General features: G+C 52.2%; 9 protein-coding genes across 9 annotated transcripts; 5 read left to right on the forward strand and 4 right to left on the reverse strand.

Annotated features, from left to right (window-relative positions):
• Positions 1-1,423: 1,423 nt before the first annotated feature.
• UREG_07637 (uncharacterized protein) lies at positions 1,424-2,846 on the forward strand (the record flags this gene model as incomplete). Its single annotated transcript, XM_002582818.1, has 4 exons — positions 1,424-1,538; positions 1,604-1,764; positions 1,869-2,567; positions 2,640-2,846. 4 exons carry the CDS (start codon positions 1,424-1,426, stop codon positions 2,844-2,846), a joined length of 1,182 nt encoding a protein of 393 aa, XP_002582864.1.
• A 547-nt stretch (positions 2,847-3,393) lies between these two features.
• On the reverse strand, positions 3,394-5,009 carry UREG_07638 (uncharacterized protein; the record flags this gene model as incomplete). The annotated part of the gene is made up of 3 exons (XM_002582819.1): positions 3,394-3,466; positions 3,531-4,831; positions 4,905-5,009. The coding sequence occupies 3 exons, from the start codon at positions 5,007-5,009 to the stop codon at positions 3,394-3,396; spliced, it is 1,479 nt and encodes a 492-aa protein (XP_002582865.1).
• A 414-nt stretch (positions 5,010-5,423) lies between these two features.
• On the forward strand, positions 5,424-7,313 carry UREG_07639 (uncharacterized protein; the record flags this gene model as incomplete). Its single annotated transcript, XM_002582820.1, has 1 exon — positions 5,424-7,313. One exon carries the CDS (start codon positions 5,424-5,426, stop codon positions 7,311-7,313), a length of 1,890 nt encoding a protein of 629 aa, XP_002582866.1.
• Positions 7,314-7,712: 399 nt separating this feature from the next.
• On the reverse strand, positions 7,713-10,553 carry UREG_07640 (uncharacterized protein; the record flags this gene model as incomplete). Its single annotated transcript, XM_002582821.1, has 4 exons — positions 7,713-8,654; positions 8,762-8,923; positions 8,944-9,026; positions 9,353-10,553. The coding sequence occupies 4 exons, from the start codon at positions 10,551-10,553 to the stop codon at positions 7,713-7,715; spliced, it is 2,388 nt and encodes a 795-aa protein (XP_002582867.1).
• A 958-nt stretch (positions 10,554-11,511) lies between these two features.
• Positions 11,512-11,972, forward strand: UREG_07641 (uncharacterized protein; the record flags this gene model as incomplete). Its single annotated transcript, XM_002582822.1, has 2 exons — positions 11,512-11,857; positions 11,884-11,972. The coding sequence occupies 2 exons, from the start codon at positions 11,512-11,514 to the stop codon at positions 11,970-11,972; spliced, it is 435 nt and encodes a 144-aa protein (XP_002582868.1).
• A 1,638-nt stretch (positions 11,973-13,610) lies between these two features.
• UREG_07642 (uncharacterized protein) lies at positions 13,611-16,414 on the forward strand (the record flags this gene model as incomplete). The annotated part of the gene is made up of 7 exons (XM_002582823.1): positions 13,611-13,705; positions 13,792-14,116; positions 14,184-14,391; positions 14,552-14,973; positions 15,024-15,939; positions 15,991-16,190; positions 16,244-16,414. 7 exons carry the CDS (start codon positions 13,611-13,613, stop codon positions 16,412-16,414), a joined length of 2,337 nt encoding a protein of 778 aa, XP_002582869.1.
• Positions 16,415-17,631: 1,217 nt separating this feature from the next.
• UREG_07643 (uncharacterized protein) lies at positions 17,632-17,952 on the reverse strand (the record flags this gene model as incomplete). The annotated part of the gene is made up of 1 exon (XM_002582824.1): positions 17,632-17,952. The coding sequence occupies one exon, from the start codon at positions 17,950-17,952 to the stop codon at positions 17,632-17,634; it is 321 nt and encodes a 106-aa protein (XP_002582870.1).
• A 1,232-nt stretch (positions 17,953-19,184) lies between these two features.
• UREG_07644 (uncharacterized protein) lies at positions 19,185-21,110 on the forward strand (the record flags this gene model as incomplete). Its single annotated transcript, XM_002582825.1, has 3 exons — positions 19,185-19,240; positions 19,312-19,468; positions 19,536-21,110. The coding sequence occupies 3 exons, from the start codon at positions 19,185-19,187 to the stop codon at positions 21,108-21,110; spliced, it is 1,788 nt and encodes a 595-aa protein (XP_002582871.1).
• Positions 21,111-21,998: 888 nt separating this feature from the next.
• UREG_07645 (uncharacterized protein) lies at positions 21,999-23,231 on the reverse strand (the record flags this gene model as incomplete). Its single annotated transcript, XM_002582826.1, has 1 exon — positions 21,999-23,231. One exon carries the CDS (start codon positions 23,229-23,231, stop codon positions 21,999-22,001), a length of 1,233 nt encoding a protein of 410 aa, XP_002582872.1.
• Positions 23,232-23,562: the final 331 nt, after the last annotated feature.

The raw sequence follows: 23,562 nt of genomic DNA on the forward strand, positions 1-23,562 counted from the left end.
AAATTCTGCCCCCCACAAAGATGACGCTCTCTGCCGTGTTGGGTGGCGATCCCTCTTGGATGATAATAGCCAAAGGAATATTTTTGTACGGGGCCCGGGTCTGTCATTCCCAAACCCGTTCTAGCTGTGAGACAACAATTTAACACGGAATCATACTTTCGAAGGAGATTTCGAGCCGCGAATGCCCAATCTCGCTTCAAAGCAGACCCAACTGGGGCCTCCGGGGTGCTTGAGCGTCTCGCAGCTGAGCTCAAAGGACCTTTCGCACGGCGTCCATGGGTCAAAAGGTTCCCAACCGCAATCCGGCCAATTCTACCACCCATAATCGAGATTCACGCGCTTCTGTTACCGTTTCCACATCTCCATAACTCATCAGCGGGAACGCTACGATATCTTCACGAGCCGAGTCCTCGAGCTGGTATCTGAGTGTGCGCGATCTCCTTCCTGCGTTGAAGATTTCGGGTATCTCAAGGCAGAGGTGCTCAAAGTCCCCGCCAAAGACAGGCTGCAGTGTGCTCTACGGATTGGCCAGCTTGCCGGCGACGAACATGAGTCGATTCCTGGGAATCTCAAGGTGGTACTCTCAGCCGGTCTCGTGGAGACGTTGAAGGTGGAGGATGTCGCTGCGAGCGATGATGTGAAAGCGATGCTGGAGACTTGGGCACAAAGCTCCAATGAGTGGGTGCGAACAATGGCGTGGCAGCAGAATGAGAGGTATGCGATGTTGGATACAGGCGCGTGAGAGCGGACATTGGAATGGCCGATGCTTTCAAAAGTACGCGAGATTGAATATCAAATTCTCGTCTATAGATGTAATTATTATATTTTGATTGATGTGACTGTATATAATGCCTTGTTCATTCATTGCTTAGGAACCGATTCGAAACAGGTTGGTCCGTCGGGTGTTGTAGAGGAATCTGAACTCATAGAGCACTTGTCGTAGCCAATATATCAGCGCCAGGATTAGCGGCCAGGGCCCATGAGCAGGGGCTGTCAGGTGACCGTCCAGGCGCCCGGCACCCCGCAATTTAGCCTCCCGCCGAACCGCCGAGCTAGCGAGTCAGCAAGCTTCCGTTTCCAACAATCGAGCACGCGATGTCGAGCCACCGTCTCGTTTCTCCTGCATCACCTCGACGATTGGGGCTCACACCTGCATCTACAGCCCAGAACCGGAGTCAGGCTAGCTCAACTATAGGCTGCAAAACGCGGTACGGAGTCAAATTTCTGGGACGCTTCGCTGATCCTTGGTACGTTGCCATACTTCGACTGCTGGTCTAAACGTTTCTGACTCTCTGGCTATCACATCATAGATCCCTCCATATTGCGCCGGATTATTTAAAAGCATTCTGGAACGTCCTGCTACCTTGCCATTCCTAGCTTCCTCCTCTATTTTCGTTGCTCTACCGGAACGTACCAGTGAACTATGGCATCCCAAACGCAGGCACCGGGCGAGGCACCTTGCGGGGGTGCTAGCAAGAACAAGCAAGAGTCCTCGCTAAACGATCGTTTCTTCCGCTATTTCCAGCAGGAGATTACCGGTACGTCTCCGTCTCTCTTTCATTCCGCCAGAGACGTTCTTCAACTAATATGCTTTGGATTCCAGCCTTGCAGGAGGAGATGGATCGCCTCCCTTTTACTTCGACGGCCGGAGGGGAAACTAGGGATGCTATCGACCATTGTCTTGCCGGGATATCGCGCCTGTCGAGCGAGGTTCAAGATGCATCCAGTTACGTACCGCCCTATGACCAACGCATATATGCTGAAGTATGTTCCTCGGAATCAACCCGAATTCTTATAATTCCAACCCGGGATCACCCTTTTCAGTCCAGGCGTTGAGCTTCTCTCTATACTCTTCTTACACTTTGTAGGCGATCAAAGCTCTTCAAGAGAAACTAGCGGAGACTCGGGCGGCCATTGCTCCTAGGCAAAAGTTTGCTTTTAAAACTGCACGCAAGAATCCCTCCGCAGTATCTCTGGCGGACATGGCCGAACTCGATGCTCAAGGCCGTCGACATATCCCCGGCTACCGCTCCAGCGACAACTCGTCCATGGAATCGTCACTTACCGTAACCCCTCTTGACACTCGTTCTCCTGCCATCCCTGGATTAGATACCAGCGGTTTGGGTAGAAATTCTTCCTCTTTGGCTGAGCGAACTACGGTAGATGCGGCCAACGGGGCAACCACTGCAAAGCACACTATACCGTCAGACGCGTCAACGATATCTGTGGACTCACGAACCAACGTGCATCTTATCCTATCAAGTCCAATAGGACATCGAACCGTCCCTGTTTCCATCACTTCTTTGAAGCGCTCTGTAATCGATCTCATCAATGGACTCCCGTTTGCCGCGATGGCTATAAAAGATGTCACTGACAGCTTACTTATGTGTGGTGAAGTAAAAGGCGCAGCACATATTACCGGAGTCAGAAACTCGGTACTCGCTGTATCATGCCATCAATTCAGAATGCACGACTGCAGCGATGTTACAGTCTATCTTGGCTGTTCGAGCACTCCTATCATCGAAAACTGTCACAACATTCGATTCAATCATATCCCCAACCCATTGGTAGGTTACAACAAGATTTCTATCTTTCATGTATCCTAGCGAAGCTTGTACTAACAATGGCGGAATATCCAGCTCAAGGATTCTGTTGAATTCACCGTGAAGGATAGCTGGTCCAACATCGATGATTTTAGTTGGCTAAAGATGGGTCAAAGTCCCAACTGGAGAGTGACGGACGAGAAGGGATTTAATCCAGATGATATATGGGCGAAGCTATCCAGCGGTGACGGCGACTGGGCGCTAGCGACATATTTGCTCGCATCGGAAAGCAACGCTGCTTGAATAGAATGTATTGGGCGGTGATCTTGATGGTTAGCAGCTATATACTTATCGTTTACTCACTCTCTCGCTTCATAAGTTCGACGGCCGTGTCGATGTCATAGAGGTCGCTCGATGGGATTAAGACGGTTGGAAAGAATATGTCGCTGATATTTGGAGATGAAGTATGAACTTCGATGCTTCACAGACGCTGTCTTTTAGAGCATATTGGATCGTCTCAATACTTGCCGTTTGAACGAGAAAGAGAAAATACACTCGTATAATATATACATCTAGATACGTAGAGCAAGCGATGAACACCATGGATATCTAATATGCTAGGAATTTAACTTCAGAAATCGACGGCATAAAAACGAAAATGCATGGCTTTCTACATGATTTCATTCAATCATTCAAACATGATATGACACCAGGAGCATCAGAAACCCACACACATGGCCGCAACCCACGCGTAGAATCCTTTAGCACAAGGAGCCCTTCCCAAATCATCGCTTCCTCAAATCCACCGTTTCAAACTCCAACCCTTTTGCCTCAAATACATGCCCCGGCCTCAGCGCATCCGTGTAGATATCCGCCTCCCCATGCGGGTGAAACAATCCACTCTGCGTACACGCCAACACCGTCTTCAGCCCCGGCGGGTCCGTCAGCCGAAACACCCCCCAATCCGGCGTCTTGCTCGGCGCACACACGATCGCTATGCTCTCCGCCAGCATGACCTGATAGCCCGACTGCGTGTGCAGGTCGCGCGAGCTCATGAAGCACGTCTGCGTGGGGTGGGTGTGAATCCAGCCGAGGACCATGAGGTCTTCGGCGTCGCAGTACTCGAAGACGGCGGCTTCGTTGATCATCTCGCAGGTGTCGGGGGTGGATTCCTGGTCGGGGATGAGGAGCTTGGAGATGAAGAAGGCGTTGGAGATGAGGGAGCCGCAGAGGATGCCGCAGGTTTCGAGGTTGCGGAGGGTGTTGGGGCGGGCGATTTCGAGGAAGCCCTTGCGGAGGTCGGGGGAGATGAAGATGGTGCGGAGGGGGGTGCCGTTTTCGAGGTAGGATGACGGTTTGAAGGTGAATGTGGAGGGCTGGAGGTCTGAAGAGGATGGGCTGATGTTGTTGCTTTGGCGAGTGGGCTCGGGGGAGAGGGTGTCGGTGGTGGTGTGTGCGATCTTGCCGGGAATTGGTGGTCCAGCTGCAGGCGGGATGGGGATAGTGTCCGAGGGGAGTTCGGGGAGTTTGGCGGGAGGAGTTGGAGGCTGTAGCGGAAGCGGTTGAACGAGCTCTTTGCTGGGGACGGGTGGGATTGTTTCAGTGATACTGAAGGAGCTTTGTCCAGGAACGGCAGGGTATCTATAGGTCGTCGTCGAATGGTTCAAGTCAGGCCTGCGCGACGGAGCCTGGTCTCGAGTAGCCTGGAAAGGTAGTGCTCTTCTGTTATACGACTGATCCTGTTCAACTCTGGCCCGCACTTCTCGAAGCCGTCCAGCCAGGTCATCTCCATCTGTCCCATCATCCCCCTGGTCTTGACCGTACGGCGCTGTTTTGTGTTGCTGCCGCGAGTGATATCCCTCATTCAGGTATCGCCCTAGTTTGGCCGCCGCTCTTCGTCTCAATTCCGTTTGCGCAAGCTTCACAGCCAAATCCTTATTCTCTGCAGCGGCAAGGGGCAATGCTCGCCCGGCTATAGCAGGGTCAAGGGCCTCAGGTCTGCGCGACGTAGCCACTTCATTCCGCAGTTGAGAGGCTGGAGTCTGCCGGGACTCGTTGTCGCGAAGGCCCTGAATATACTGTTCATAACGCTGGTTGATCCGGGGCTTGAGGATTTCCAATCGCTCCAGGGAGTGCTGCACTTCCCGCCGCGCTTCGGCTACACCGCGTCGATAGGCTGGATCGATGGCTTGCGGGTGTCTGATCACATTGACGAGGACGAGTTGAGCGTGCCTGAAGAGCAGCAGGTATGCCTGCTGGTCATTTCCTTCTCGTTCGTAGACGGCTGCCTGAGTACAAGGTCAAGGGTCAGCATCAGTGCTATAGCAGGCTGGGGAACTCGGGCAGTGCAACCTCTTTCACCAGCGATGTAGCCGTTCTGAGCCAGTAGTGCAGCTTCACGGCGGGGTCAAAGTCATACTCTGCGGCCTGGCGAGCAATCTCCGCAACGTTGAGAGGCGGAATCATGGCTGCTGCCGGCGAGATAGAGTCGATGGAGAAGCCTCTATCCTTGACTTGAGAGAGCAGGGTGACAGAAGAATGAACGGAGCTCGGTCGCTAGTTAAGTAGATAGCTGGTGAAGGATCGCAACCAGCTCGTCTCTCCCAAGGTTGATATTCAGTGAGCTAATAACTACCGAGTTCGTGCTGCCAGCTTCTTCGATTCACATTCAAAGCGATGGCCATCGATAGCCCATCCCCATCGTCTGCTCGCGATTGACGCTGTGCGAGTGCTGGCTTTGAGTCTGTCTCTTCAGGCGACCGCGTTTCTTCCTCTGATGTCACCTCGCCGGCGCCAAGCAGCTTCTCGTCGCAAGCAAACAGATATCCGCAACACGCTGAGCAACCCTGCGATGCTCCCCAATTGCTGCTGAAAGAACTCATGCGGAGGTGTCTTTCGTGGAAGCCAACGCCGATCGGTTGGACGTCCGTCCGCCGATATTCCTGCTCGCCCGGTCTCTCAGCACCAGCTCGAGACAGCCACTCCATCCACATCGCCAGTGAACAGCTTTGCGGTCAGAAGCCTAGAGATACTCGCCGTGAAAATTGCAGAGTGCTAACCGCTTTCTTAGACGATATACTCGAGAGACTCGCTCCCAGCTTCTCCAGCAATGGCCCCATCGATATCATCGACCTTTACCCCGGCACCGGCCTCTTCTCAACGAAAATCAACACGCTCCTCAGCCCGCGACGCCATATCCTCCTTGAACCGCACGAGAAGACATATCTCCCCCATTTAAAACCCCTGCTAGAACGCAGTTCACGCTACACGCTTCTACCATGGGACCCTCTCGATGAGAACTCGATTAACAAGCTGTTCTCACCCGAACACCTCCCCGAGCAACTCCAGCGCGATCTGGGCCCCAAGGGAGCGTGCCAGGCCAATCCCTCTTTGCTAGTGCTGGCAAACCTGACACGCCACCGACGGAACTATGCGACGAGGAGCATAACTTTCTTCCGACATCTGGAAACCTGTCTTGATCAAACGCTCTTCCACCAGTTTGGTCTGGTGCGGATGATCACCATGTTCGCCGAAAAAGACGCCAGGACACTACTACCTAGAGCCCTGTTCAACCGGAGGAGATGGGCGGTACTGTCGGAGGCAGTGGGGTCGGAGCTGGTTCAACTCACGGGAGACACTCTTGAAAGCAACAATGCTGCCATAAAAGGAGGCCCCTGTTGGGAGCAATCCGTGGAAGAAACTGCTGCGCGCGCGAAAGCAGCAGGCATCTTAACTGCTTCGTCCCGGCAGCCAGAGCCAATAGAAAAGGCACCTGCGCCATTGATGATAAGAAAGAGACCTATAACCGTTTACGACCGGCCCAAGCAGGACTGGCACGACAAGTATCTCGAATACTATGAAGAATGGCGACAACATAAGGAAGCCAATCCTAAATCCACAAGAGTCCCGGACCCTGAAAAGGCCAAACGCTTCACCCTTTATCGAAAGCGGCTCTTCCTCGAAAATAGACAGGTGCCGATAATCGAACAAGCCGCCAGCAAAAACCTCGCCATAGACTCCATCCGCTCCCAACTCCGCACCATCATGGACAATGGCAGACCATATCCCGCCCGCACCACCGCCCTCGTCTCCCAGCTGGACGCCCTGGTCTCCGAGCGCCAGGAGCTCTACTCCCAACTGACCCCCCTGGCCCAATCCCACGCCATCCAACGCTACCAGGAATCCCAAAACCTCACCAACCCCAACCGCACCGCCCGCCTCCTCTTCTGGGACCGCCGCCCCTACGAGCCCCTCCGCGTCCAACCCACAGAATTCCACCCCCAGACCCCCTGCGCCCTGCTCGACTTCCACCCCAACCCGTCCTCCCCCATGCTCCACACCCTTCAGCAACACATCGCCGCCCACAAACCCCGCGACGCCTACCTCAACATCATCACCGTCTTCCAGCACCTCCTCCGCGCCATCTCCCGTGGCACCGCCAAAGCCGTCGACCGCACCCTCCTCCGCCCCTTCTTCCCCGGCCGCTCCGTGCCCGAGCTCGTCCGCGCCATACCCTCCCTGCGCCGCTTCGCCATTGTGAATGCGTCGTATTGCGGCGAGCGCTTGCCGGAGAATCTGCAGCTGGAGTACGGTGAGGATTGTCTGTCGGAGACGCTGGTGAGGGTCTTGCCGGCTGAGGTGTTGTGGGATATCGCGCTGGAGTGGGATCGGTGGCCGATGAAGCCTGTGGATGCGCGGGATCTGTGGAAGCTGGTGGGAGGACATCGGTTGAACGAATTGGAGTCAACGTTTACGTCGGGCAGGGCTTGAACTGCATCTGGGTTCAGCCTGCGGCTTCTAGCGCGCTTGGGTACTTTGGAGCTAATATAAATGTACATTAATCAAACATAGACTTGCACTATTAGAATTGACTAGGCGTGAAATCATTATTTTTTGAATCTTTGAACTTCTACTCTAGTTAAAATCTGCCATTGTGAGGATATAATAATTTCCAATAAACGCCAGAGCCGCCAGTAAAGAAGTGTGAGAGTAACAAACGCAAGTTCCATCAAACATCACAATGCAGCAAGCCAGCCTAAAGATAATCTACTTATACACCTGATATAACTGCGCAGCAAAGCCCATTATTTTGCTCACTCATCCTTGCAGCAAAATCACCCTTTAGCCACTATAGGCCCAAGTGCCAGGCCGGAAAAAAGGCGCTTCATCTTACAATGGCTCAGAATGGCGGCGATACATTGGTAGGCCAAAACTATCCACTCCGGGAGCAGGCCCATCCGGCTGTCCAGGTGCCCTTGGAGGAGCTGGGACGCTTTGCCCTCTCTTCTCCGTAAAACGAGGCCACCTCAACGTAGTTGAATTGGCCGACCAAGGGGTTCCCGATCTGCAGGAGCTGCTATATTGAGATCCAGCAATCGAACTTGGACGTGGAAAATCCCACATTGGCTGAGGGGAAGGTCCGGTACGATGTGCATCCAAAGAATCATTAAACCGCGTCGCAGAGTCCGATGATGGGTATGGCACCGCCCCAGGCCCTTGGCCTATATTTGCATCAAACGTCGTTCCCGCTGGAAATCGTCCGTGCCTGTTAGCTGCGCTCGCCGCTCCCCATTGCCCCATGATTTGGATATCATAACTCCCGTACCACGGGATCTCATAGGGCAAAGCGGGAGCCATATTGTCCAGCAACCTGTCATTGTTGGCCCAGTCCCAGAGTCCCGCAATGACTATGCTATGAGGTAGCTCATCAACGGCAATGAGCGGGACCCGATCTCCACCGGGACGATAAATGAATAATCGAGGAAAAAGTGGCGTGACCGGCACATCGACGTTCGTGGATCCATCAACAACGGCCGGTTCGAGGGGAGGATAGAGCGCTGATACACCCTCAGGGTCTAGTTGCGAAGCGAACGCGGAGCTGTTAGAGAGCCATTCTGGAGGGGCTTGTCGAAGTGGCATCTCTTTGGATTCGGCAAATGGGCATGTCTCTGAACCCGCGATACAGCGCTTTTGGACCATGTCGGGTGATAGTTGAAGTTTACGCCGTTTTCCGCCAAATTGAATGAGTAGAGAGGACGCTTTCCGGACAAACCGACCAATGCTTTCCATAAAATTCGAAGATTTGGGGCGTGAGTCGAGGAAAGATATTATCTAGCCTGAAGAGATCATTGAAAGATAAAAATACCTGAACTGTAGGAGAACAAGGATAGATACTTTTAGGATACAATGAGAATGAGCACGGGGAAGAATCTGCCAACCATCCGGGGTCCATGCGAACGCATATCAATCGCTAAGAGAACAAGAAGGCGGGTGCTCGACGACAGGGTAGGAGCAGGCCGAACTCGCGAACGAGGGAAGCCATATCCTGCAAGACACATCGCTTCCTCAAACCAGCAAAGGCGGGACGAGTCCCGGAAGGCCTCCAGATCTTCGTACATACATGTTTTTTTGTCATCATAAGCGAGGGTATCAAAATGAAGACGTAGCCGGTATCCATGGTCAAAGTGGAATCATCGGAACAGTCTAGTGCCATGGAACGTCGCATACACTTTGAAAACCATGCGGAAATCATAAAAACACAGTGTTTGGGTGAACTGTGTTTAGCTTGTTGGTTGCTCAACAAGGTGCGAATAGAATAGAACCCCAGTCAATGAACGCATCATCCGACGACATAAGCAACATGCAAGAGTGAATCATGAGATATTGCACCGAAACCAAACCCCACGCCTGTGCTCACAAAACAGAAAAAAAGGAAGAACATGTTATACAAAGCAATCACGGCGGCAAAGGGAACAGGTCTTCTCTTCCGGAATCGATCAGATCCAGCCATTGAAGGGGTTGAATCCTACTATTGGGATCTTTCACAATAGCTGGTGACAATATGCGCTCGACCGTGCCCTTTCTAGGGACTCTCGAGCAATTGACGCCGCTTCGCACGAAATCCAGCACGCGATGGCCGTCCCTCGACATTGCTAGACACTGCATACTACCTGCCCCAGGATAGAGTTGCAAATCGCCCGTCACGGCTGTTAGAAGGGTGACGGCAAGAGAAAAGACGTCTGATGCTTTTGAAGGGGCGAGAGTGGATGATTTGAGGGCTGAGATGGTGAGTAATTCAGGGGCGGCGAAAGGAGGCGTCAAGGCTGACAGTGCCAGTCCGTGGTCCTTGGGGCATGCAGCCGAAGAAGAGAGATCGTCTGATGAGGTGAAATCGACGTACAGCAGATCGAATGGAAAGGTGTCCTCGCGTTTTGAATCCTGCTCTCGCAAGAGGATGTTTTGCGGCTTGACGTCTCCATGCACGATTTCGGCAGCGTCATGCAGCCACGCAAGTCCCTTGACTAGATGGCACGAGAGGGATAGCCATTTTGACATGCCAACGATAGGATCGAACATGGTCTTGGTGGAGAAATTATCTCGAGCAATCGCCGCGCGCGATGTGATATAGCTTGCGAGAGTCAATGGCAATGCTTCCATCACGAGAGAATGAGAGGGCGAAACGTAGCCCAAGAACGGGACAAGGTGGCTTTCGTGCCCAGGTATCGTGGATAAACGAGTTAGAAGCAAGGCCTCCGCCTTCAATATTCGGTAAGCATCTTTTCGCAGTGGCGTTTTGACAGCGAACACCCGATCGGGCTGGCTGTTGAGATTCGTCGATACATTGCTCGCAGGAGACACTGGCTCCGGCTCCTGGCAAACAGCGCTGTACACAATACTCCACGCACCACGGCCAAATTCGACGGGATCACCGCGGAGGTTCCGCTGTACTTCCAAATCCCATCCAAACTCGAGCGGATTCTTTAAAATAGTCGGCTGGGAAATACCTCTCGATGCTGCGGAAGGGCCCAAGAGGACAGGTCGTCGGTCAGAACCACTGGCCTGCACCCCGGAAAACGAGATCGGCGAGCGATCGTCCGCGACGGGAGTGAGGGGCGGAGTGGGATTTGTGGACACGGTCAGAGCGGGCGGATGGGCGGGCTTGGCATCGGACGGAGGCTTCACCACCAAAGCTTGATGGCGATCCACCGGGATTCCGCCGCCAAGATTCATTGAGGGAAAAAAAAAATGTGGTTATTGATGACTCCGCGAGAAAGTGAGAACAAGGAGGAATTCGAACGATCGCGATTTGTATGGGCGGGCTGCTAGGGGGCGCGTTCGCTGGGCTCACTGCTCCGTCTGATCGCGAATTGACTTTGGCGAAATCTGTATGCAGCTAGGGAGTGTGGGTGGAAACGTCATAGGGCTGACAGGAATCCCGAGAAGTTGTCTGGATAAATAGATTTCTGGCGAAAAAGATGATGCCCTTGTTGAGATATAAGCTTCGTCGGATGGCGGGAGGGCGGATGGCGAAAGAGTTATGCGCGTGGCGGCGAAGCTGTGGGAGCGATCAAAAGCCGAAAAAGCTCGGTTTTGCGGGAAATGGCAGCGCGGAAGGAAAAAGGCGAGACGGGCGCCGGGAGGGCGAGGGTCAGAGAGCAGTGTGCAAGGGCATTTTCAGCAAGGAAGGAATGAAGGAATCAAGGCTCTGCCGGTGGTGACTTGAAGGAGTGGATGTGAGTGAAAGAAAAGGGGGGTGAAAAGATAAAGGAACGGTTAGGGGAAGAGTCGTTTGGGTGCCGCGACGGGAAGTGAAATATGGACGATGATGGAATATATTTCGCGACAATTTCCAATCGACCCAGTGGGCGGAGACCGAAGATGCATTTCAACATGGGATCATCACACTTGCCATTCCCCTTGCCGTTTGTTAGCTCTGCCAAAGATATTAACGGGCCTCTATATTATTAGAAATAAATACGGCGTGCATCGATTCGTTAAGAGATCATGAGAAGCTATATCAGGTGCGTCACTACGGGGGACAGGCGAGATGTTGGGGGCGCCATATCCGGCCAGAGTACGTGGCTTGAACCCTGACGAAGGGCGGTTTCTGGAAGCCCTCCCCAGGCTCGCGACTGTGATTGCCCATATCCACAAAAGCACATGTGGTTAGGTTGGTTGGCGTTGAGCGATGGCTGTGCGTTGCTTTGTGGTTGAAGAAACGCAACAGAGAAAAAAAGTCGAGTTTCTTACAGAGTTGTTGGTGGCGCGTATTTGGTACAGTATCTGGGGGCGGTTGGCTGTGTATCAATGGTACGGAGGCGGTATTGGGAATGTTCGGCGAATGGATCGCTTCGCTGTAACAGTAGGATCACACCACAACGATTATTATTACGAGTCACAGCATCGTCCCTGGCAGGCCGCAAGCCTTCATGGGTTGCAAATGTGCGTGCTCGATCAGCGCAGTGAATCGCCATTGCCTTCTTCCATCTTCCGGGCGGCTGTGACTCCTGTGCCTGCTGTGACTGATAAAGGGGGTAATTCTGACCAATCCTGCCCAAAGGCCCTCCACGTGGAGATATCCTGGAGCCCTCCATAACACCGCAAGAAAGCGAAGGCATCAGCCAGCTTGCGGAGTCACTCCGAACTTGAATTTCCTACTGCAGCAATTGCCCTGGCCGGAGAATATTACTATGGAAAGCCCCTGTGTTGGCTTCCTGAAACACTCTGTCAGGTTGAACGAGCTGGCTTGGTTCTCAATTTGGCTATACCTGAAAAGCATTGCTCTGAAGATTGCGTGTTGGCCTGGACCTCTTGACCAACCGGCTTTCCGTTTGCGTTTACTGCATGGCCGCTGTGAACGTTGCCTGCTGTCTCCAGGACCCATGGTTTTGGCAAGAAAGCGGGACGTTTGGTCACTGTTGAGGTTTAGAGATGTCGCCAGCTGCGGCTGGCGAGCTGGTAGCATACCTACCAGAGATGAATCATGATCGGCCCTCCTTGAAGCAAGCGGACTCGAAACACACCAAGTGTTTGATCAAGGCGCCGCAAGCAATTTCAGATCTGGCCGTGTGATGCAGCCGATCCCTGGGCTGTCAGAAAATTCGGGACCAGGACTAGATTTGCGTTTGGAACGAGGCTCGCACCCCTCGCCATTTCAGTTTCAACCCCATGACGTCGAAGGTCAGCCCGGTTTGATCCCCACGCCGTGCCCTGTACATGAACACAGTGGGCTGTATAGATCCAGCAGCACGAGGCACGCGAACGTCGTCCTCCGCCGTGTCAAGCACTGACCCCCTGATAGTACTACCGCCCGCCTGGTTCAAGGTCGATCGAGAATAATAATACAGGCATTAAGAGTCGCTTTGACCCGAATATATGGTTTGTGCGCAGTCTTCTCCGGGGCGTGCCTGTGCCTCGAGAGCTGTCACTGTCGAATTTCGGGGTAGGGATGGTTACGCAGGACGGCTGCTGCTCTACTCCTGAAGAGCAACCCGCGTGGACGAGCCCAATCCACGTTCTGCGCACAGCAGGCCTGAGCAGCAACGAGTTGTCGTCGTTTCCTTCCCCCCTGACAGCCGCCACAACACCCTGCTTACATAACGCGCATGACGGCCGTGGCTCTGCGCTCTGATTGGCTGCAGCGGTGAATTGTGCTCGGGCCCGGCACACTCGAGCATCCACTTCGGAAGGCGGGACTGGCGAACACCCGAATCATTGCCTCTTCCAGCAGGCTCGGCCCCCGAAGCTTTGGGGATCGCCGCTGTGATTGGCCCGTCTGCGCTGAGGGCGCTGGATTCGGCAAGTGGTGTTGTGGGGGGCCAGAGCTTCTATGCGCCGCCGTCAACAGCTGGGACAGCCTGGGAGTGGTACCTGCGCGCACACCAATTCCCCGGTGACGTGCCGGGTACCACTACCGCCGCCAGCTCTGTCCTGGTTCCAGAATTGCTTCTTCGAGAGCTTCGTCCACACGTGAATCAATGCCTCTCCTGTGACACCATCCCCAAAGAATGGCCTCGCCGGTTTGCCCAAACCGTGCCTTGCGTTATCCTTTTTTTGCCATTCAAACGCAAAATCAACCGGCAGTTTGAGTTGAAATTGTAGCCGTATATGTGGCTGTCTTTACGTCCGTCTCCCAAGCTTTTGTCCATCCCACTCACTGCTTCTATATGCTCGTTGCAGCCACTCCTTAAAGCTTGCCTGCCCAGGTCTGTTGGTGAAATGCGGCCATAAGACGGGCCATCCTCTCCGCTCGAGGCACTTAACATCAGCATTGAGAACTGTGAGCAAATGTCCAGGGCCACCTCCCCTCAGTCTGCCGGTGAACTTCCACCGCCCAAAGTATCGCCACCCAATGGCCGCCGTCGTGACAAGGCCCAGCTGTCGTGCATGTTGTGCAGGCACAGAAAGTACAGCTGCTTCCTCCCGTCCTTGTTGCCAGGCTGTGTACTGATGCGTTTTGTCCGCCTAGGTTGAGATGTGACCGGAGCCAGCCGTGCCAGAACTGCTCGAAAAGAGGCCAATCGTGTATCTATGCCCGTGCTCCCACGCACGCCAAGTCTACGCCGTCAACACGCCAGTATCCGGCCTATCTCAACAGCCTGATTGAACGCATCCACCACCTCGAGGACGTGGTGCTTCATCTGGTAAACAACCAGAAAGACTCCACAGCGGCTGAGAATGCCGATGCTCCAGGGGAGCCACAGAAAGTGACCGAGTCGGTGGGCCGCCTGAGCATCAAGGAAAACGGCACAAGCTACTTTGGCAACTCGACCTGGCAAGCGGTTCTGGATGAGGTTTGATGCATTGCCTTTTCTTTCTTTCGTCCTCCAACTGTGGCAAGCTGACGCCTGGAGCTTCCAGATAGGGTTTTTGAAAGAGGTTATACCTGAGAGTAGCGAGTCTCCTTTTACAGATCGCCCTGAGGATTTTGACGACGAGGATGGGATTGACCTGCTCGTGGGTGCGAAAAAACACCTTGACATCGCAGACCTATACGAGTCCGTTCCGTCTCGTGCAGTTGCGGACCCGCTGGTCCATTACTTTTTCGAGAATATGGAAGTATCACCATGTAGGTTTTTCCCGCACGGCGCCTGGGTTAACGAGATTCTGATATACTAGTAGTGATATTGCATTCTCCAACGTTTTTTAAAGAAGTAAGAAGAGCTCTGTTAAATCATATATACGGACAAGTGAGCATGGCTTCTCTAACACAAGTATATAGTACGAAGCTTTTTGGGCCGATCCCGCCACCGCGTCTCTGATATGGCTTGGTTTACTGTTTGCCATGCTATCTCTTTCGTCAAGTTTTCTCCTCCTCTCGAATGTCGATCCCGAACGCGAGAAGCCCCTAAGGCTAGACGCTACCATCTATCGACAAAAGGCTGCAGATTGTCTCTTAGCAGGAAATTACACCAAAGCGGGGAAGTACAATCTACCGTGTTTGATCTTATACCTTGCTTGTGAACGCCTTCGAAGGGGGGAATTTGATCATGGATTTCCCGTTCTACTTGCTACGATTGTCAGCCTGGCTTTGCGCATGGGCTATCACAGAGATGCGCGCCACTACCCGGAGCTTACTCCGTTTGCGGGTGAGATGCGCCGGCGGCTGTGGGCTGTCATTGTACAGCTTGATCTGACGATATCTGTTGGGGTACGAAGTGTACCACGACAAAAGGAATTCGTAGGCTAATTTTGGGATAGGTGGGGATTCCGAGATTGATAAATGATTCTCAGGCCGACAACGCACCGCCTCGAAATCTTCGAGAAGAAGATTTCTCAGAGGATTCCAAAGAACTTCCACCTCCGAGACCAGCGATCGAACCCACGGCGGTTACCTACGTTATCGCGAGGCAGCGCCTGATCAGGATGCTCGGGAAGATCAGCGATCTGACAAATTCTTCCACACAGCCCCCATATCAGACGGTTATGGATTACGATCGGGAACTGGTCAACATTTATAAGCAGTTGCCAACGTTTTATAAATTAGGGCAAGGCCCAGAGACACACGAACCGTTGACGTTCCTTCAGCGACTGTCGTTTGAGTCGCTATATGAGCAAGCAAGATGCACACTGCATCGGAAATATCTGACGTTGCCGGATCCGACGTATGCCTATTCGCGAGAAACATGCGTGGACGCCGCCTTGCGTATGCTCTCGCAGCAGCAGCTCATACATCAGGAAAGTCAGCCCGGCAGAAGCTTGTTCTCGCAGAGATGGAAGCTTCTGATGTATCTGAACCGGGAGAACCTGTTGGCAACGATGATTGTGTGCCAGGATGTGGACCATCTGCTAAAGAATGCCGGCGCATCAGGCAACCACACTACGGCGTTTGGCAGTCAGACTGTGCCTCTGGAGGCTAAGATCCAGGCCTTAGAGCAGTCCCTGTATATTTGGGAAACGTACCGGTCGATCTCAAAGGAAGCGTTGACAGCAGCAACTGTTGTGAATGTGACCATTCACAACGCTAGGCAAGCATCAAGCCCACCAGAAGTCCCTAAGGAGACTTTTGCATCTAAAATGTCGAGCTCCGTTAGCCCGGTGCAGAGTGTACATGGTGAGAAGTATACCGACAGTCCGATGGAATGTCCGCCGGTGGCGACTACACAGTATATGATCGGTATGCCCACTGAAGGATATCTTCACCGGAATAGTGTGGCTAATGATGCAGTCGACAATCAAATAGACAATCAACAGCAACAGCCGCCGCAGTTTCAGTATCGGCCTGACACCGTGTACCAGCAGCCACCTGCTGTGCTTCAACACGAAAGCAGCACGGGGGCGCTAGAACCGATGACGACAGGAATGCCGCCGAATCCGGCCTACAAGATGATGGAGACCATGATCGACGCGCCGGTCCAATTTGGCTGGGTAAGTGTGTTCTTCCCCTCCTGGCCGCTTGCGTGAACATAAGCTGAAGGTAGTTCTTTGTGCAAAAAAAGGGTGCATTTTGGGACAGCCAATTTTCGCGAGATTACCCGGCGGCAGGTCTCACGGCACAAGATGTTTGGAATGCTAATCACAATCGTGCTTTCCCGTCGGGCCCTGCAGGGACTGCGTTGGATCCCAGTGGGGGTTCGCGATACCCGGGATAATGCCGAGTAAATACTGTTTTCCAGCATATTCGTCGGATGGGATTTCCGCATGCTTGCGCTTTTTGTTTCAAGGACAAAGGGCAGTTGAAACCTGAGAAAAAATCCTGCTCAGGGCTTCTGGGAACGACGAGAAAGTGTTCTAACAGTGAAATCGTGGGTTTTTGATATCCTGATGTTCTGTTGCGTACATACATGGTCTATAAAATTTACGGGCAGGAATTATGGGCCGATGCTAGATTGATCCCGGCTCAGGCCCAACACAACCTGCACTTTTTTTCTTTGGGGCGTTGCTATTCCCTTTTTTCTTTTTTTACTCATGGAAAAGGTGGGACTAAAAGGGACCGATTCCTAACAGACGATTGAGCCGCAAACAAGCACATACCCCGGGAAGCAGAAGCCTCCCTTTAGGGAAATTCGGACGTTGCGGGTCGTCTCGAATTTTTTTAATTATTATTATTTTACTTGAATGGGAGAAGAAAGGAGGTGGCTGAGGTGATAGACGTTTGGAGATATAGTACATATGAAGAGACTGCATGCAGGGCATGGAGGATTAATTTCCGAATGAATATGGTGATCATATTGAGAATCTTATAAAAAGGGAGAGTGATTATGTTAATGAATGAATATAGTTTTCTTTTTTGAATTAATATGAAAGAGCCAACGGGCGTACTCTGTTAAGAAAAAAAGGGGGGAGGTGTTTTTTTCTTGAATATTCTTGTTGAGCTGGATCTTCCCTGCACTGGCTAAAGGATTCCTTTTTGAAGAGAAACAAGGAACAGGCCAGAAAGCGGGGGAGAGTAATGCACGAAAAAGAGAGGATGCCAAACTTTCTGCAGGGGTTGAAGAGGTATGGAAGATGCTTGTTCGAGGGAAGATCAGCCTCGCGTGGGTGGCGGGTTTTTTTTTTTCGAGGACAGCTGCCACGCTGGTGATGGGTTTTCGATGCATGGAAAAGAAGAGAAGCACATGCACATGTGTCGACAAAAAAGACCCGAAACATCCCACATGTTATGCGGGTGGATTAGTTATGCGAGATTTTGGCGTGTGGGATAGAGTGGTTTTGAAAATGCTATAATTAACCGGTTTGCTGTTTCTGTTTTATCTGAAGGATTCGACGAGATGGAACAAAAAGAATACCGATTAAATGATGGGGACGTACGTTAGATCCAGGCCCGTCCACGATGGAAAAATAGCCGACCGGGGAACCAGCTCTGTAGTTACTTGACCTCGCTTGTCTCGGAGCTCCTCATGAGAGAGGATATTATGGTACGACGGCCGGCCGGAAAGCATGTCTTGCACCGGTTTTTGTTGTGTGCGTGTGTGTGCCATGTAACAACGGCGAGTTTAAAGTTGACATGAATGTCCCATGTTATCGGCGGGACCAGGTTGAGCTGGGTTGCAAACGCAAGCAGCAAGGTTTTGACATGGGACATGGGTGGTCGACCGAGCTGCTCGCCTCTTTTCTTCTCTCCGGCCGTGTTCTCTGTCTGGGTGTTCGGTTCGGAGAAGGATTTGGGAGCAAAGAGCGATGTGAACATGTGGCTTTCTCGAAAAAAAGGGAGCTGTTGGGACAAGGCCGACCGGGGGGGCCCAGGGGCTCGAGGGTCGATGGACTGGACGTTTCAGGATCTGTCTGTTAATGTTTGGTGCAGGAGCACTTCATGCTTTCTCAACTGAAGGAAACGGACGGCATGACTGTGGCCTTTTTATTATCCATTTTCGGATGATGTGTTTGTGTGATTCTGGAAAAGGAACGGGGCTTCGTATCCGGGTGATCGCTTGATACGGAGTCCACATGCATCCAAGCACTCGAGTTCGTGTGAACGCGACTCGACGCGGCTTCGTCGTCTGGTCTCCATAGTTCGTGGTGATAATAACGGGGGGGACCTTTTTCCTCACAGCGAGGTTTGAGAGCAAAGAGAGAAGAGAAGAATGAGAAAGACAGCAAGAGGATTCGTCTGGAGAGCGAAATGAGGAGATATAAATAGTGGCCAATCATAACGCGGGGTTCATGCCGATGCGGTCTTAGCGCACGCGCGGTAGCCTTGGCACAGTAAATTAGCCAATAGGAAACAAGTCAGGTGATCTACACGACATGAAACGTCGATAAACCGCATTCGGCTAGCGTGCACTGGCACCGAGTCAGCCAATCAGACCGCGGCACCGTGACGCCGCGCTGCACCAATCACAGCACTGGAATTACGTGATTGGCCGGCGTGTGCTGAGTCAGCCCGGCTGAGTGTTTGGCAGCGCAAGTGCGGCTAGCGTGCCAAGGCCCGCGTCGAGTGCAATCTCCCACCGTTCTGGATTTCTTTCTTATTCTTATATCTATCTTTAGAACGTCCCGCGTCTACCGTCCATCACCACCACTGACTGCTCTCTCCACGACGGCACCACCGCTGCCCGCCCTGAAACCACCACTGACACCCGCTGGCTTCAACACATCTCTCCACACTGGCCCCGATCGCCCGTGTTCCTTATCCTTACTTCAACCGCTCGTTCTTAGTCCGATCGTCTGAATCTTTCCCCCCCCTCCTGCCCACGTCGCTGGATCATGGTCGCTGGAGCACCGTTTCCACGTCTCCAGATTCGCTAATCATCCCCACGTCCAGGCTACGTTGATAGTCGTGACTCTGCTTTTCTATTCGCTTCGCAGCCGTGCGACAGTCTCCCCCGTGCAGGCCACAGTCTCGCCGCTCAACCACAGGCAAGAGGGGAACACGCTCCCAAACAGTTCAGCGACCTTTGTAGGTCTCAACACTCCCCGAAAATGGGTCGCAGAAAGATTGAAATAAAAGCGATCAAGGATGATCGCAATCGATCAGTGTAAGCTCTGCTCCAACAGCCTTTCAGGCAGGAATCTTCGCGGTGGCTGACCTTGGCGGCTCTATTTACAGAACGTTCCTGAAGCGCAAAGGAGGCTTGTTCAAAAAGGCGCATGAATTGTCTGTTCTCTGCTCCGTGGACGTGACTGTGATCATATTCGGGCACAATAAGAAGCTATACGAGTTCTCGTCCGCAGACATCCAAGAGACCCTAGGACGGTACCAATACGTGAGTCGTTCCGCCCGACAACTACATTCAAAGATGTTTCATGCTGACCGCGAATCATTTCCCGCAGTATGGCAAGGCACATGAACACAAGGGCCCTGCTGATTTCACTGGAAAACAGAACATGGACGACGATGACGAAGACGATGGCTCCCTTCCCCCAGAAGATGTCCAGTCGCAACGTAACCATAGTAATCCCGTTCCACCACAACCTCATCAACAAACGTTCCAGCATGTGAACCATACTCCTTCTGTGTCTCCACCGATACCCAACGGTGTCCAGTACCATCCTCGTAATGGAACCCCTCTGCCTCCGGGCGTCAATTCTAGACCGTCGTCGAGAAATACCGTCCCTGCAGTGAACTTGGTTCCTCCGCAACATCAACACGCAACACCGCCGCCGCAGGCTCAGAACGGTTACGCGTATATGCCGAACGGACCTGTCTACAATTCCCAGGCAAACCCGCACCCTCCTCGACCAGGCCCACAGTTTCAGTATGCAAGACCGCCTCCACCTCCGCCACCACAGCACCAGTCGCAACACCCCGTGGGCGTCTCCCACCACCCCCAACAGCCTCCTATTCCAACTCATCTTCAACACCAGCAGCACCAGCAATCACATCCACAACATCATCCTCCATCGACCCAGCACCCGCCTTTACCGCATCATTCATACATGCAGGAGCAGCAACGGAGGCAGTCTATTCCAACCACTTTTTCGCAACAGGAGCACCACAGTGCAGCACCCGCAGAGCAGCCATTGACCCGACAAACACCTGACGTCAAGGCTGAACGCCCGTCGTCTCCGCCCCCACGACCGCAACCAACCAAGTCAAGGAGCATTTTCACACCAATTGACGACCGTGGATCGGTTCTGGCTCAACATTTCGGTTTTGGGCCGCCAGCAGAATCGCCAAAGGCTGAATCACCCGCTGTCAAACCTGAGTCTGAGAAATTTGCAAAGTCGTCGGCTCCACCGCCCAGGCCAGTTCCCGTGCCCCCGCGTTCGCATCCCCAACCACAGCGAACCCAGTCGATATCTTCAATTCCTGATATTACACCAAATTCAAGGAATAATAGCATAGCTAGCGTTAGACGACCACAGCTCAAAGTCCAGATTCCCAGCGAGCATTCCGACGCGGGTGACGCCACAGAGGAATCAGGACATGATTCCGGCACTACTGGAGCGACTCCGGCAAGGGGTGGTTCCGATCCAGGTCATTCCGCGGTAGTGCTTCCTCCACCTTCACCCTCTGCTAGCGCATTATTAAGTGCAGGTGCTCATGGCCCTCCAAATCCTTTCGCAAGGCCTCCACCTCCAGGTGCTGTACCGCCGGGCGCGGCTGCTTACAACGGTGGCAATAACAATATTGAAACTCCCATCTCTGCACTACCTAGTCGTTTTGTCTCTGAGGCCCTTCTTCCTTCCCCATCCAGCTTCTACCCCGAGTGGGGCTTTGGACGATCTGGCCCGGATAGTAATATGCTCCCGAGTCCGCTTACTTTCCCAACACCCGTCATGCAGTCCGGTCCGGGATTCGTAAAGGAGACGGAAAGCCAGGAGAAGAAACGGAAAAGTCCTGATAGCGGACCGGGTGTTCCGGAGTCTGTCGGACCAGGAAAGAGGCTGAAAGTTGATAGTTAAATATCGTATATTGGCTACGCAGCATCTATTTGCCCTTCTGGTTTTATTGCATCCAGGCCCGAGATGGGGGTTTTATTTCCACGGCGTTCTCGAATGTGCAGTTGGCTATCTATCTTTTTACGTTGGATATCTTTTTTTCCAAACTCTCCTTTTCGAGGGCGCACCGCTCCCTTTGGTACCCTCCAAGCGTTCAAAACTTATTCCTCTCTTGTCTCGCATCCTCTATCTCTGCCACTCTCGCCTTCGATCTCTGTACGATCTAAAATATTCATATTTGGCTTGAATTTATTCTTACTTCTTTTTTTTTTTTTTTTTTTTTTTTTTTTTTGATGGATACCAATTCTCTTTGGCGTTTGTTGAGATCTGTTTGTCCTTTTTTTGGGTTATGCCTGATGCCTTCTTTTGCTCCTTTTGAATTTTTCGTTTTTTTTGATGAAAACACTGTTGCACCAGGCAAACTGAATTTTACTGACGTAAATCATGGCTTGGACCTTTTCTGACAACAGAAAAAGAACCGAAATATCACCCTTTGTTTAAAATTTAATATAAATATGATTACCGTTGATCAATTCGTCCCTTGACTGTGCTTCAAAATTATCAAGGAGGCTGCTTGGGCGGGAGCCAGTATCAACCACACGAACTCTCATTTGGAGGAAAGAAGATAGCAAAAAAAGAACGGTTTTCTTTTGGTTTCTATCCTCTGCAGTGTTTGCAAGACCTTTATGTCCGGACAACGCCACGCTTCTATTCTAAAAATATGCTTTGCTGACCTTCCAAACCATCTACCAAACGCCCATATCTACCTTAGATATTCACATCAACCAACTGTGCTATCCCATCTCGGGGGGTGTTCTGAACACAGTGACGAGGTAACGACCTAGTTATATCTCAAAAGCAGTATTGGGACCCGAGATTATTACGCCACGGTATCGCAACCCCCAGGCCGTTATATTCATGCCCCATCGTCTTCTTTTCTAGGACCGACGCCCGCACCGTTAGAACGGCAGCTTCACCCAACACACATGGCCAATGGACATTAACCATTAGTTTCCGCAGGCCCATCTCTTTCAACTTCATGAAGGGCGCCATGACCTGTTCGCACACAGACCACCAATGTGGAGTTGGGTCAGGGGCACCATCCTCGCTATTCAAGCTTTGCACGTAGCGTAGATGCGAGCGTTTAGAAAGACCTATATTGACCTCTATTGTGAGTTTCGCCAAGTCCATTGTGAGTGCGATGATTTCCAATACTCCTTTCCAGTTTGGCTGAAGTAGCCCAATGCAAGCCGCTGGCAAGTGGAACTTGATGTATCGGAAACTCTGGAAAGAGTCACTCGGGCAATGAAGGAGCTCCGTATCAATGTTCAAATAATAGGGATTGAAAGCGAAAGTGTTTTTCGAATGGAATATATGCAACGCTTGTGCCCTCATTTCGCGGCTGACTTGAAACAGGGCTCGTGGCGGTGACCAGCACGGTGAAGTGCTACTGTAAAGGAAGGGGGAATCGGAGCCAACCCCATGCGGCTTTCTCCCCTGGTAATGACGTAAACAGCAGGCGAAATGTTGTAATCGGTACTTAGCTGACCACACGATATCTCTGTTTGGAAGCACAAGGTCCGATTGCTCAAGCACTAGGAGCTGCAGCTCATGAGGAAGACGCGTGAATGGAAACTGAGTACCGTCAAATCCGATTTGCCCAGTTACTCGAAGCAGGGTAGTACTCATAAAACATAACCGTGAATCAAATTTCCAGCCAGGGAGGGAAATGTCACAGCTGTTCAAAGGCGGCAGGCTAAGCAGAGGCTGAAGCATAGAGGCGATGAATTCAAAATTTGGATTTGATATCGTGAGAGCGAGCCGCAGTTGATACGGTGATAAACATTTGGCGAGGCGATAGCACAGCTGCTCCCACTCCTGCAGATAGTCCGCTTGACTGATGTGGCCACCGATGCCATCAGGCAGCGTAATGGTATTATATTCGATACACGACTTCCCATGTCGGCTAAATTCTGGAGGAACAGTCACCCGGAGGACGGTCATGCAATGCAAACCAGGTGTCGTTGCAACGTCCGAGAATCTCAGAGATGGAGAGGTAACAGTTAAATCAGTAGCTGTAGTCATCGCTCCCCTATCTAATAATATCAAAAGCGCAGTATAAACTCGAGCAAGGGGGGTGGAGGGGGTGATCGGAATCTTTGTGGTTTCCGCTGACTTGACTGTTGAAAGTCAGGTCGATCTGTGTAAGCGAGCAGAAGCATTGTCAGCGTGAGTTTTCCCCTAATAGCAACGAAGTGAGTGTCCAGTGGGTTGCTCCTTCTGGGAGGTCATTGATGTCACTTTCCTCACGCGAATAGAAAGTGCAAACTGAGCAAACAAGCACGCGCCAAGACCACACCAGAGCCAATCACATGAACTTCCTTCTTACATAATTAGGGCTTCGCTAATCTCCTAA

This window comes from Uncinocarpus reesii, genomic scaffold, assembly GCF_000003515.1.
Source record: "Uncinocarpus reesii 1704 scaffold_5 genomic scaffold, whole genome shotgun sequence".
NCBI classification, from domain to species: Eukaryota; Fungi; Ascomycota; class Eurotiomycetes; order Onygenales; family Onygenaceae; genus Uncinocarpus; species Uncinocarpus reesii.